Source organism: Trachypithecus francoisi, unplaced genomic scaffold (assembly GCF_009764315.1).
Source record: "Trachypithecus francoisi isolate TF-2019V2 unplaced genomic scaffold, Tfra_2.0 Lachesis_group0, whole genome shotgun sequence".
Taxonomy (NCBI): Eukaryota; Metazoa; Chordata; class Mammalia; order Primates; family Cercopithecidae; genus Trachypithecus; species Trachypithecus francoisi.
Genome location: NW_022681453.1, coordinates 44,931,995 through 44,946,465, shown reverse-complemented (window position 1 = coordinate 44,946,465; position 14,471 = coordinate 44,931,995). Strand labels below are relative to the sequence as shown.

General features: G+C 37.0%; 1 protein-coding gene across 2 annotated transcripts in view; it reads right to left on the bottom strand.

Moving 5' to 3' along the window:
- The window catches only part of CNTN6 (contactin 6), a 303,559-nt gene that overhangs the window by 118,290 nt on the left and 170,798 nt on the right, over positions 1 to 14,471 (bottom strand). For both annotated transcript variants that reach the window (XM_033210480.1, XM_033210479.1), the window contains exon 5: positions 763 to 858. In XM_033210480.1, the coding sequence (XP_033066371.1) occupies positions 763 to 858 (96 nt within the window). The remainder of the gene's footprint in view (positions 1 to 762; positions 859 to 14,471) is intronic.

The following is a 14,471-nucleotide window of genomic DNA, read 5'->3' as shown; positions in this document are numbered from 1 at the left end:
AATTCATTCCTAAGGGGATGAGAATCAGTAAGTAGTTTCAATCCCTGACAAGGGGCCAATCCACTGACCAATCCCGAGTCTTCCAAAGTAGAGACTGGCATTTATTGCTTGATTTTCTGTTGCCAGGAGACATTCTGATTTGGTCGTATACAGAATTTGCTTCCAGTTAATGGGGTCTATCCTTCCAATAATTAATGTGACATTGCCAAGAGGGGTGTTGGTTGGAATTTGCTTCTCCATAGAGCCCCAAAATAAAAATGTAGTAACAATCTTAACTTTCTTTACTTACTAAAGTACTAGTTATTACACTACTCAATTTACACTTATTAGCTCCTTTAACATTTACAGCAAAACTAAATAAACAAACAGACAAACAAAAAAACAGTTAATGTCTCTATTTTATACATGAGAAAATCAAGCCTCAAAGTGGGTTACACAAATTGCCCCATTGTCATGAAGTTTGCCTGTCACAGCACCAAATTACAGCTGCGGTTAGTTTCTCTACAAAGCCCTGGCACTCACACTATGTACAATGCCATGCTGTATCTCTTTAAAGACATATTTGCTGCGTGGCTGCTTGAACAAATATTTTAAAAAGAAAATATTTGGATATAGAACTATTTGTTTGCAGTAAATGCAATTGATGAGATTCACAGTTTCATTGATTTGATAAAAGGTAATCATTGACTCTAAGACCTGATGTGCTCACATCACTCTCCAAGTGACCGCATTAATGATGTGACCCCAATCACCCCATCATACCTCCAAAATGTGGCGGTGGGCCACAGAGAAGCACCACACCTTGACCTTCTCGGACAGATACTGTGCTTCTTGTTTTAGTTTCAAAGTCTTCAATATCTTGGAAAACAAAGAAAAGCAGATTTATAATTAGTTACTTTGCAGAAGAAATATTTTAAAGAAGAATCTCAAGAATATTTTTATTATGAAGGGGAATTAATCTCATACTTTGCTGACCAGAAAAGTTAGTTGACAATCAATTTAACTGCACTTATAATTATCTTGCAAAATTTTGTGTTTCTTTCTTTTTAATTAAACACAGTATGTGATAAAGACAATACTCTATCTGTTTGCTTTTATTATTCCAGACAGTGTAGCCTAGCAGGAAATCTGTTAAGCCCAACACATATTTACTTTGTCTGTCCAAGGAAGGTGTGATTTTAAAAAGATATGTCACAAGTTTGCTGCAGTCTTCCAGAGTCTTAGATTAATGGTTGCCATTTTAAAGTGTGGTTGGCATCTATGTGAATTTAGGATGTAATGGTGTGAGGGAAAGCGTTCTGTGTGACAGAACCAATGAGACAGAAAGTATATTTTCAATTTTCTCTTGATTTATTCCTTTACAAAGCAGGCTCATGATCTTATTTGGAATGTGGTGATTTCCTACATAACAGAATCACAGAAATTCAGAGTTGAAAGAGTGCTTACTAGCTACCCTGTTAAGCCATCTGAGGCATAAATCTTTCCACCTTCCTGAAGAATGGTCACCCATTCTCCTAAATTGTTTAACTTCTTTGAACCTCAGTTTCTTTACCTGTAAAATTCTTTCATTCATTCAATTAGTTATTTGATGCATTAACCTCCTAGTCCGGGTGTGGTGGCTCATTCCTGTAATCCCAGCACTTCGGGAGGCAGAAGCAAGCAAATTGCTTGTGGCCAGGAGTTTGAGCCAGCTTGACCAATATGACAAAACCCCATCTCTACTAAAATTGCAAAAATTAGCCAGGCTTGGTGGCACATGCCTGTGATCCCAGCTGTGTCAGGAGGCTGAGGCATGAGAATTGCTTGAACTCAGGAGGCGGAGGTTGCAATGAGCCGAGATTGTGCCACTGTACTCCAGCCTGAGCGACAGAGCTAAAACCGGTCTCAAAAAAAAAAAAAAAAAAGGACGTACTGAAAGACAAAAGTAGTATTAAAGGGAGAAGGTTTATTTGTGAATAAAACAATAAAACAGGCAGATATTTTACCCTTATTGTGTTTACTATCTAATAGGGAGACCAGAATATTGTTTTAAAAAGAAATACATCATTTACAAATTGTGGTTAGTGTCCTTGAGTGTAGACTGAAATTGTCTACCAAGATCTATTCTCCCTTCTCTCATAATAGTAGATTTGTTGATCAAACATGCTTGTCTAACCAGAGATCATATTTCCCAGGCTTCTTTGCAGCTAAATATGGCAAGAAAAAATGATGAATGAAACTTTCACTTACTATGTTTGAGAGGAAATCTCCACAAATTTTGATGTTCCTGATCCACCTACCACCACACCCACCTAAATTGCCAAATTGCCAATGATTTGGGAGGTGTTGAAAGCCACTTGTTGAACACAAAAGAGCCACCATTCACCTGGGTATTTGAGCGGACCTGAAGCAGAAACATAGCTAATCTGGAACATCCACTTCAGATCATTCTATTACATATAAGTAAACTTCTATCTTGTTTTGAGGCATTTGTTTTGGGGTCTCTGTCCCATCAGTTTAACTTTTTACCCTAAGGTACCCTGTAAAAGAAAAGAAGAGAGCACTGATCTGACAGATGAGAGAGAGCCATGCAATGATGGTAAGGTACAGGGAAAGCATTGCTTCCAGAATGAAAAAAACAGTACTAAATTTCTGGATAAAATAAATGTAGGGAAGTTTTGTGGTATTGAATAGAAGTCAGTGTTATTAGTGCATAATGGGTAAAGTTTCATAATGAAAGCGCAGTAGTAAGCAGGATATCGTGGGTTATGTATGTATAACACATTTGGCTTGAATTTAAAATACAAATAAAATGCATTGGAAATAATTTAATAATACAGCAGTGCACATCATTGAATCATACCTGGAATATGCATAGAATGTCATGTCATTGAAAATTAGAAAGAATACATCAAATCTAAATGGTCTGACTTGGAACATTCTTAATGTCATGTTCTTTAAAAAGTCACTAAATATTGATACATCATTATCCTATTATGTAAGAAAAACAGTAAAAAACTAATATAAGTTTTTTACTAAATTGGCATAAAGTTACAGAATGGACTTCTAAAAAAATGCACATTGGTTATCTTAGAGAAATGGCTGGGAGATGTGAAAGTAGAGATTACCCATCTTTACTTACATCTCTCTTTATCTTTTAAAGTCTTCTAAAGATTACATATTGTAGTTTTTTTAGTTTGTTTATTTTTTTTAACAACCTTACTGTTGTCTAATTGGAACAAATTATTGGTATTATTTAGAGGAATTCAAGAATTTCATTTTGGATCTATTAAATTTGTTTTATCCATGAACTATCTAAGTGACAATATTACAAATACTATAAAACAGAGATCTCCAACCCCTAAACCACACAGCAGGAGGTGAGTGGCAGGCAAGCAAACAAAGCTTCATTTTATTTACATCCACTCCCCTTCACTCACATTACCTCCTGAGCTCTGCCTCCTGTTAGATCGGCAGTGGCATTAGATTCTCACAGGAACACAAATCCTATTGTCAACTGTGCATGTGAGGGATCTAGGTTGCACACTCCTTGTGATAATCTAATGCCTGATGATCTGTCACTGTCTCCCATCACCCCCAGATGGGACCGTCTAGTTGCAGGAAAACAAGCTTAGGGCTAAGAATTAGATTTATCAGCATATACACCATATTTGAAGTCATAAGTATGAATGTAAACCTGCTGGGGTGACTCTTAAACTTTTGGCATGAGCAAATTGGTGGACAGTTGTCTAGGAGCTAAGCTTGAAAACTTCCATATTTAGAGGTAGAAAACTCACAGAGATGAGAGAGAGAGAGTGTTTGTGTAAAAAGCTAGAGGTGGAATAATACATGAACATTAAAGATAAAACAATGTTGGTCATATGTGATCTTGCCAAGAAAAGCTTCAGTAGAGTCTGGGGAAGAAGCCAATATTAATTGAGAAGTGGATAGTAGATAGCAGATAAGGACATGGAGATCACAGTCATGAGAACTCTTTAGAGTTGGCTATGAATAAGTGGTGAGATTTAGGAAGAATACCAAAAGGTTTGGAGGGTGAGGCCACTATGCTGAAATAAATGATCAAGTAAAGAAAGAGACTGATTATTCAGGAAACAGATAAAATAAGATCCTTGTAAAGCCTGAAGGGTGATCATCAGAACCCACATGGAAGGATTGGCCTTTGTAAGGAAAGAGAAATTAAAACAAAACTTATATGTGCTTATATAAGATGGACTGCAGAGTTTTTGCTGGGTTAGATGAGAAAGTTTTTGGTGGTGGTTTGAAATTTTTCAATCAAACTGATGGGAGAGCGTTGGGTGGTCATTTGGGAAGATAAAAGATGCAATAAACACACTTATTTTTAGCAGGGTTGTTATGGGGATTAAATAAAATAATGAATTTAAAGTATCTAGACTAAAGCCTGGAGTATTGGTAATTACCATTACTTGGTAATTATAACTACTTGGTAGTGGTAATTACCACAATTATGACATTCCAAGTGGTTAGGGCCAACCATACATTTTCCTCCGACTGATACAAAGTTCAGATAGACTAATCTAAAAATACAAGCTAAATATCACATTCTAGTTCCAAAAAAATTTTTGGAGGTAGATGATTTTATTTGAAACATTCATGGTTTATCTCCGCTAACTACATTACTTCCCATATCAGTGTTCTTTTTGTAAGCATTGCTTTTCAATCCATGTAAAGTATGAGTTCAATAAGATAGATTCAGCAGATCTGATATGTAAATTGAGAAAGTCTTTTTCTATACTTTTAATAACAAAAGTATTTGACTAAGATAAACTCTACTGATCCTCAACTACACCTGCTTCCCTTTCTCCACCTGCTCTCAATCAGTCGTCATTAGCTTTATACCAATTTAGAACCTGGCATGCCTACCATGTTTCTCATAGAGGAATTTACATCAAATGTGCTTCCTTTCTTCTTTGGCCATGGAAAAACTAAATCAGCCTACATATGTTGGCACTGTTGATGTGAACTATTGCCTTGACTTGGGAGTCCTTTATGACTTTGGTTTGTATCAGTTTAAATGTGACTCCTGAATAAAAATCAGCCTAATAAACTTTATTTTAAAATGAAAAATTAATATATTGAAATTATGGTTTCTGTTTCTAGTAATAATCATCATAGGTGACAATTTTAAGGGTTTTTTTCTTACTATTATTTTTGAAAGGTCCCATTAAATTGTGACTACATTGTAATGGTCACAAAAACAAACACTGTCACAAAGGAGTAATGAGAAATTGAATGCGTCTATGAAATTAACAAGCTTTGGATTGAATTCTCTCAATGTCACATTGTCAGTGCTCCACAGTCCTAGGAACATCAATCATCTTTTCAGTGTTAATCAGAAGTCATTATAACACACTGTTGATAAGAACACTGATACTTTAATATATTCTGTATTCACTTCCACTTAAACAGCATCCGCTTGTGACATAATTTCTCTGTGCCTTTTATGATTACAATGGGATTTCTATTAGCTGACATGAAAGGAAATCAACGCCTCTCAAAAGTCACACAAGTCCTGTTAGCTATCAAAACAGTCATTCCAAAATGTTACTAGTTCACAGGTTTTAATTAATAATTCACATTTTAAAACCGTTTAATAGCACATAGATCATAGACAAGATATAATTCTGCCTTATTTAAACTATGTGTCATCTTATGTGAATATGCTTTGAACAAGGTCTATTGTACAGATCCAATCTGTATTTCAAATACCCTTCTGCTAGCTGGAAACAAGATTTAATTCAGATCATTTTCTGAGGCAAGGGTGACTGAATTAGGTAGTCATACAAGCATCCAATGAATACTTTTTTGCTCTGTAAGACCTTTAAGAACTCTAGATTTATTCTTCTACAAGGAGAGGCCAGAGAGAACCACCAGTTTCTATTTTTGTCTTATCCATTTTTGCTTAAAAGAAAATTGCTTAGAATGAGATCGTTCTCTGAGATGGTCTCAAATTCTATAATATTTGGAGATATTCTCATAGACCACAAAGGTGACCTGCTCAGCCTGCCCTTGCACACGGGATACAAATCCTGCAGTGATGGTTGCTATTAACGACCTCAATTGTTGAGGTTGCTCTCATTAAACCATTCTGATGGCCATGGCTTATCAGGTCCTGTGGTTTTATTGCTGGTTTTGGAGGAAGCATTTGGCAGGAGCATAAGCAAAAATGCAGTCACAAACAAGGCTGTGTTCCAGAGGCCAGCAGGAAGTGCCTGAGAATGGCCCATAAAATGAGCTTTAAAGAATTACTGGGCCATATGCTGTCTCTTGAAGCAACTAAGGTGCAAAGGAGGGACAAGGGCCACCAAAATGTACTTAAAATTAAGGTTTAGGCAATACAAGTATTGTAACATCTAATTGTAAAGAGAATATATCTTTGCAGCCGCCACATGTAGGAATGAATCTCAGCCTAATTAAAGCAAGAAAACTGCACATCTGCTGCCAAGACCTGAGGATCACAATCAGTGGATGTGCTTGGCAGTGCCAACCCCTGACACAGAAGGAGGCCAGTGGTTTGCCAAGTCTCATAAGCTTTGAGGAAGGCTATGGGTACCCAGGGCCCATTGATCAAGACCAAGAAGACAGCACTTGAAAAGCTGGAGATAGGGAAAATATTCACCAGAAAAATGTGCATGCTTAGAGAAGGACATAGTACACTCAGCTCAGTTGTTAAAAATCTGAGTAATGATATTTTTCCCCATTTACTCTGTATGAATTATTTCATTATAATGTTTTAAATTTTTTCTTTGTTCTTTCATTTTTTTCATATATGGAGAATAGCTATTATATGTCAGATGCTCTGATAAGTACACTCATTGAATCCTCAGAATCACCTGTAATCCTCACAATCACCTGTACTATTGTCAAGTTCAGTTAGTAAAGGAGGAAATTGAGGTTCACAGATGATTGGCCATTGACCAAAGTTGACCCAGTTTCTATGAATCCAGATAAGGTTGAAAAAGAGAGTCTGTGTATTAGTCCATTTTCATACTGCTATGAAGAAATACTTGATACTGGATAATTCATAAAGAAAAAGAGTTTTAATGAACTCACAGTTCCACATGGCTCAGGAGGCCTTATAATCATGGTGGAAGGTGAAGGAGGAACAAAGGCACGTCTTACATGGCGGCAGGCAAGACACTGTGCAGGGGAACTGCCCTTTATAAAACCATCAGATCTTGTGAGACGTATTCACTATCAGGAGAATAGCATGGGTAAAATCTGCCCCCATGATTCAATGACCTCCCACAGTGTCCCTCCCATGACACATGGGATTATGGCAACTACAATTTAAGGTGGGATTTGGGTGGGGATACATCCAAACCATCACTCTGGTTCCAGTGCTCACACTCAAACACTGTGCTGTCCTGCTCTCCAGATGTTACTTGGGGGCCTCTTTGCCACTTATAATTTATAAAATTAACATAAACTAATACTTCATGTTCAAACAAACAATTAAAAGCCTAGCACTTTTCCAAAGAGTTGTACAAATTTCTAGAGGAGAGGTAAAGGTGCTTTCTTTCCCCCCAAGAATTTGTAGTTTCTAGAAGTGGCTCTGTTTCTAATTATCTGAATCCTCTGAATCCTTATTTGTACATCTCTTTATATTTCTTGATTTATCTCCACTCTTACATCTCTCCCTGTATCTGCATGTGAACATAGAACGTAGTCCCTTATTTTGACCAACACAGAGAGGTATGCACCCCTGCAGCACATACACAGAGGTGTGATGCACCACCACTACCAAATTTTGAGCCTATGTCAGCCTTACTGATATATTCATACACAGCTTGAACATCTTCAAATATTAGATATGTGGTTCCTAAAGGTCCTTTAGTTACTCCTCTTACTTGCTTGTGTCTGCTGTCTCTCTTCTATAACTTCCCTACTACAAGTTGCTCTTTCAGGAGCAGAGGGAAAAATGTCCCTCCGCTTTCATCTGCCAAGAAGTTCAGCTCTCTCTGCTCCCACTCTCTCACACAGAAATTGATTGATCTGTATGAGTTCACACAGGTAATAAGTAAAGGAAATAAAATTTAATTCCAAATGCTGTGGCTCTAGACAAGGTGCCATGGCTCCAGCCTGTAATCCCAGCAATTTGGGACGCCAAGGTGGGCAGATCACATGAGACCAGGAGTTAGACAACAGCCCAGGCAACATGGTGAAACCCTGTCTCTACTAAAAATATAAAAATTAGACTAATGTGGTGGCATGTACCTGTGGTCCCAGCTACTCAGGAGGCAGAGGTTGCAGTGAGCCAAGATCACACCACCGCACTCCACACTCTAGCCTGGGTGTCAGAGCCAGACTTTGTCTCAAAAAGCAAAAAACAAACAAACAAACAAACAAACAAAGACAAAGTAAAGAAATAAATATTGTGGCTCTAGAGGGCATCCACTTAACCACCAGACCATATTGCCTCTCTATCTAGAAGTCACCGAGACAGACCTTTTCTCTCTTTCCACACCTCAGAAGCAATTTCAATTATTGGTCACTTCAATGACATTAGATCTCATTTTAAACTCCATGATTTATTTTACCCTGTTTTCTGCTTTCCGCCAACCAAATACTATTTCCCCCCTTCGAGAATCGTTCTGAAGAAGTTTCTGCACTGAAAGCTTATTCTGGAGTAAACAAGATTTTGGGGCACTTGGTCACCTTCGTGATGTGGTTCCCATGTTGAAGATACGTATTTTGTTTTGGCCTACAGCCAAACATTTTGCTGGGCAAGGAAATGTTGATTCTCTTCCCAACGAAAGAGAATTGGTAAAAGACACCAAGAAAACAAATCCCTAATTCTACATAAGTCTCACAGAACTCCGAGATATAATATACGCAACTTTCAGTATTAAAATACTCTTAAGAATCTCAAGACATTATAGTGAGGTTATTCTAAATTTGTATCTCTCCATACTTCTCTTCTTTGAAGAGGACCAGTTATGAATAATACTAAAATTGTTCATGTTGCTATTTCCTATTTCTTGAGTGGAATTGTTTTGGTTCTATACGAATTAATTTTCCCATGCTTTTATTAATTGGCACAGAGAAATGTCTCTACTGAAACCAGTTTCATTTTCCACCATCATTTTCTGGATGCTATATACTCAGTCATGGTGTTCATGATATTATTATGTTTCCTAGCATAACTCAGTAACACAACACGACATAACCTAATCAAGCACAATGCTATTGTCAAACACTGTAAAAGAGGCAATAGCTAAATCTTAGAATTGGTCATACATTTGGAATGCTAATATCCAAGTAGGAAGTAAGAAGTTATTTTAAGAGTTCCTGGTGTCAAATCCATTTACAGTCCAAGTTAAAATTCCTCACTTTTGGGGGTGTAAAAGAATTCTTATAAAAATTTATATGTAAGTAGAGAGAAAGTGAGTTGTTTCTTGTTTTTCTGGGAATATAATGAATTCACTGAGAAGCATTTTTTTATGAAAAAATAGGATAATAGTAAGGAGCACATAATGCATGTTTTTTCCTAACAGCCCAGCACTTAAGTTTTCAGAGAGGTAAGCATTTCATAAATTAAACAAGTACACAAATATGAAATATCAATTAGGTAATTGGTCTATGATAACATACATGTCAGATTGGATTTGATTTTCTATAATGGACTCATTTGCCCGACAAACGGTGGTAAGAACAGTGACACTTACGACCAAAATAAAAATACAAGTGCTAGATGTGGGCTAGACTCAAACTTACTTCTTACTAAGCTGGCATATTACCTACATTTAAAAGTAGATGAGAGAAACAGAAGAGAGTTATGGAATTGCATAGGATACATTGAGTTGCCAGATTACTTAACTAGTAAAAGGCAAGTGGCCTTTGGTGTTCCTGAAAGGAAGGTGATGTAGGTAGCATGCAAAATAGATTAAATAACCCACTAATGAATTCCTTAAAAGGCTTAGTGATGGAACAAAATGATCAAAAATGCAAGTTTAGAGTCAGACTATCTGTATTCAAATGCTAACTTGGCCATGCCTGCACTAGCTATTGATTTAGGGCAGATTATTTAGTATCTTTCTACCTCGGTTTTCTTCACTTTCAAAATAAGCTAGCTAACAATAGTACCTGCCTCAGAGAAAAAAATGACATAATATATTTAAAGTGTGTAGAAGATGTTAAGTACAAAATACATGGTGTGAGGGACTTTAATTTTATTATTGATGATATGAGGGCACATCAACAAAAATAGGATGGTTTGAATTTTTATTTTTACGTTATTATTTTATAATTTTTGAGACAGGGTCTCACTCTCTTGCCTAGGCTGGAGTGCAGTGGCTTGATCATAGCTCACTGTGACCTTAAACCCCTGGGCTCATGCAATTCTCCTGCTTTAGCCTTCTGAGTAGCTAGGATTAGAGGTGTGTGCCACCAATCCCAGCTTGAACTTTTAAACTGGATTTTTTTTTCAGCTTTCCTCTCAGTGTTGGATGATGTAACCAGACATATTTTCTTGAAGACTGAGTCAGGACTTCTGTGCCCATTCAGTAGCAGCTTAAATGCTTGTAAATCAATGGAAAAAACAAAAAGGAGACCTAAAGTAAAAAATATGTGAAATTTATTCCAAACACTGCCACATCACACTGTATTTTATGCCAGAGAATGTTTCATCAACTTGACACAAGTTATTAGACTGACAGTGAGTGAGCCTCACTGCCTAGTAAGCTACACAGCCCAACTGGAGGCAGAAGTGACCTCTTGGGTGGTCATACAATAGCCAGAACAATCCTAGGCTGCCCTGCTTCTCATAGTCTTGAGGTTTGCCTTTTGGCAAATGTTAATTTTCTCATCTTTTGTTCTGCAGGGAGGACAGTGTCAAAACCTTTGTAGTCAATAATCTCTAAAGACATTTCTTAAGGGCAATTTGTGCTTCTTGGGATTAATAAGTGATATAAATATTGTTCAAGGGCAAAAACGGGACTATCCAGAAAAGGCCAAATCTTCAGGTAAATCATCCTCAGGGTGCACTGCAGCATGTAGGAAAATGTGGAATCAGTGGTGTCATCAGGGATTTTTTTTTTTTTTTTTTGCAGAAAGAAATGTGAGGTTTCTGCTGAGGAAGCCCTGAATGGCAACAGAAACATGTATATTCCATTGCCATTGCAGATACTAAAGTGATTCATCCAAAGATCAACTTGTTGAGTTCATTATTCCTAGGAGACCTAAAAAACAAGTCACTTGCTCTCCACTTATTTGTCAATTTCTATAAATATTATTTTACCTTTCCCAAGGAGAAATTTTAACTTGGACTGTAAATGGATTCTACACTATAAACTCTTAAAAAAACCTTCTTACTTCCTACTTGGATATCAGCATTCCAATTTTTGTCCAATATCAAGTGTTTATTAGATTTTGGTTAAATTGTTTGATGGCAGCAACTAAGAGCTATGGGGGTGTACCATGAGAGAGGCTTCCTAGACAGGAGCCAGGGAGCCCTGTCACTTGGAGAAGTACATCCTGACCTTGTACTTAAGTCTTAGCATGTGATAGGTAACAAAAAATTCGGGCTATCCAAAAATTAGCGGGACATGGCAGCATGCACCTGCAGTCCCAGGTACCCAGGAGGCTGAGGCAGGAGAATTGTTTGAACCCGGGGCGGAGGTAGTGGAGACAGACTTGTCTCCAAAAAAAAAAAAACAAAAAAAAAAAGGTCAGCCTGACCACTGGCTTCCCATTCCCAGAGGTCTGAGGGAGTATGGCCAGAAGCTCACTTGTAATTAGCTCCTGCGCCAGGTCATCAGCAAAGAGGGTTGAAGGTATTGGTTTTGGTGGCAAATTAGGTGGACCTGTGCCCTTTCAGGAATAACTGCATTTATAGTTCCCTCTTGATTCACTTGTGTGACTCTCATTAGAGTAAAGGAGAGTAATTTTAATGGAGTGAGGCCCAAGGCCACTTGGAAAGAGTGGTTTACGTGAACCATTATACCGGCTATGGTCTTCATAGACAGAGCCCTTAATAAGCCCTTTTATTCATTGTGATGGTTTAATCAGAAAGTTAGATTGCAAAATTTGCAACCTAAGTAAAACACAAAAGGTCGAGTTTTGGAGGTAATGGGACAGAGCTCCTGGGTAAAGGTCTTAATGCTTCTGTTTATACAAGAAGTGTGAAGCAAGAACATTTTTTTAAAGACCTCCCGTGGACATAAACTCTGAGTTTACCAGACATTTTTATCCTACTGGTTTCAATTTGCAAGAACTTCCCCAACTGGAATTAGGGAGAGTGACTTCAGGGTTGATGCTAAATACTGACATTTTTCCACTGAATTGTTTTACTCCAAGCAAGGTCTTTGGAGTCACAGCTGCAATCTGCATTTTCTTTGCAGCTTTCTCTAGCTCAGAACTAAGGAGAATTAGGTTCAGTGATAAGGACCCTTGCATGCATTATCATATAGATAAAGGGAGGGAGGGAAAGAGAGACTATTAAATAAAATCTCATTTTTTTTCCCAAAGCACTTTCATTTCTGTCATCATTTTTAATGTTGATAGTAACCCTGAGAGATAAGCAGAAGAGACATTACCAATGTGTGGGAGAGATATCACTGGTTGTATGTGTGATGCACTTAGGTGTTATGCAAACAAATACCTTTAACTTTTCATAACTATGTATTGCCTTTTAAAGTTTTGTTCTATTTGTGATGAATGACATTGGCTTTCTAGAAACAGTGGTAATAAAGATGGTTTTTCAAACAAATTTACTCATTAAAAAATCAAAGCAATTTGGGAAAAATAAAAAATATTATAGATAGTACATTGATATTTCAAAAAACACAAAGGTTTTTTGTGTTTCAGGCTGAAGCTAAAAAACCTTGTTGAGGAAAATGGGCCGTCTGAGCTCCAGAGGACATGACATATCAGAAGACAAGACATCTTCGAGACAACCAAAGTGGTCTGACTGCACTTGCCATGAAGAAGAACTTGGAGGGGAGAGAACAGAAACAAAAAGAAAATAAAGATCTAGAATGCTGAAGGACTCTTAGAAATAGTCTTTTCTGCTTGTAGTAATTTGTGTTTTCTTACGCCAATACTCCTCCACTAAATGTCTACAAACATTTTGTTACAAACAAAAATCTATAGGCATGTGTTTATTTTATCAAGTGTGTTGTTTGAGGGACAGAATTAAGAAAAGATTTCTACTGTTGAGTAAGAACCAGGATGGAGAAGGAGGGAAAACTGTAAGACCCAGAGCATAGAATGAGACTTCAGCAAAAGTTGGAGCCACAAGTGGTCATGAAAATGTCTGTTCATTGGATTACACTGGAATTATCTGGACACTGATTTTCCCAGAGAACAGTGACTAGGTTTCATCTAGAGGTGAAGACACAGAGAGTACTAGCTGAGACAACTAATGGTAGAATTACCATATGATCTAGCAATCCCACTTCTGGTATATATCCAAAGGAATTGAAATCAGTATGCCAAAGAGATATCTGCATTCTGGTGTTCATTGCAGCATTGTGAACAACAGCAATGATATGGAAGCAAGGTAAGTGTCCATCATCAGGTGAATAGATAACAAAAATGTGGCGTATATACACAACAAAATACTATGCCTATCCAGCCTTAAAAAAAAAAAAAGGAAATTCTTTCATTTGTGGCAAGATGGATGAACCTGGAGGACATTATGCTAAGTAAAATAAGCCAGCAACAGAATGACAAATACCAAATGATCTCACTCATACAAGGAATCAGAAAAGTTAAATTCATGTAACTAGAGAGTAGAATGGTAGCTACCAGAGGCTGGGGGAGAGGAGTGCTTGGGAAATGGGGAAATGTTGAGCGAAGAATGTCAAGTTTCAGTGAAACAGGAAGAATAAGTTTTAGTGATCTATTGCACAGAGTGGTAACAATGATAAATAATAATGTATTGTATATTCTAAAATTGCTAGAAGAGTAGATTTTAAATGTTTTTACCACAAAAAATGACAAGTATGTGGGGTGACAAATTTAATTAACTTGATTTAACCATTCCATAATCTAAAGATATATCAGAACACCACATTTTACCCTATAAATCTATACAATTATTAGTTGATTAAAAATCAAATTTAAAAATAATTTTAAAAATATAAACGAAGCTGGTTTAAGTTATAGGTTACAGTCAAAGCTGAAACTGGAACTTTTAGTCCCAAATGACATCAACCAACCACTCAACCTCTCTCTATATGGCTGCTCCTCAAAGACAGGTGGCTCAGGACATGTTGGTTGATTCAGTAAGTTTAAAAAGAGGTGAACTGCTTGCATTGCATTATAATTTACTATAACAATAATTTAAATGTAGAGTTTGTTTACTAACTCATGTATTTATAAGGTCTTTTTAAACAATAACCCTACTTGACTGTCACTGTTTGTTTGTATCACCACCTTTCCACAAAATGTGTACAGGTTTCCCTTTGCAGTACCAGTAACTGCTGGCCCATAGTAGGTACTCAAAAAAA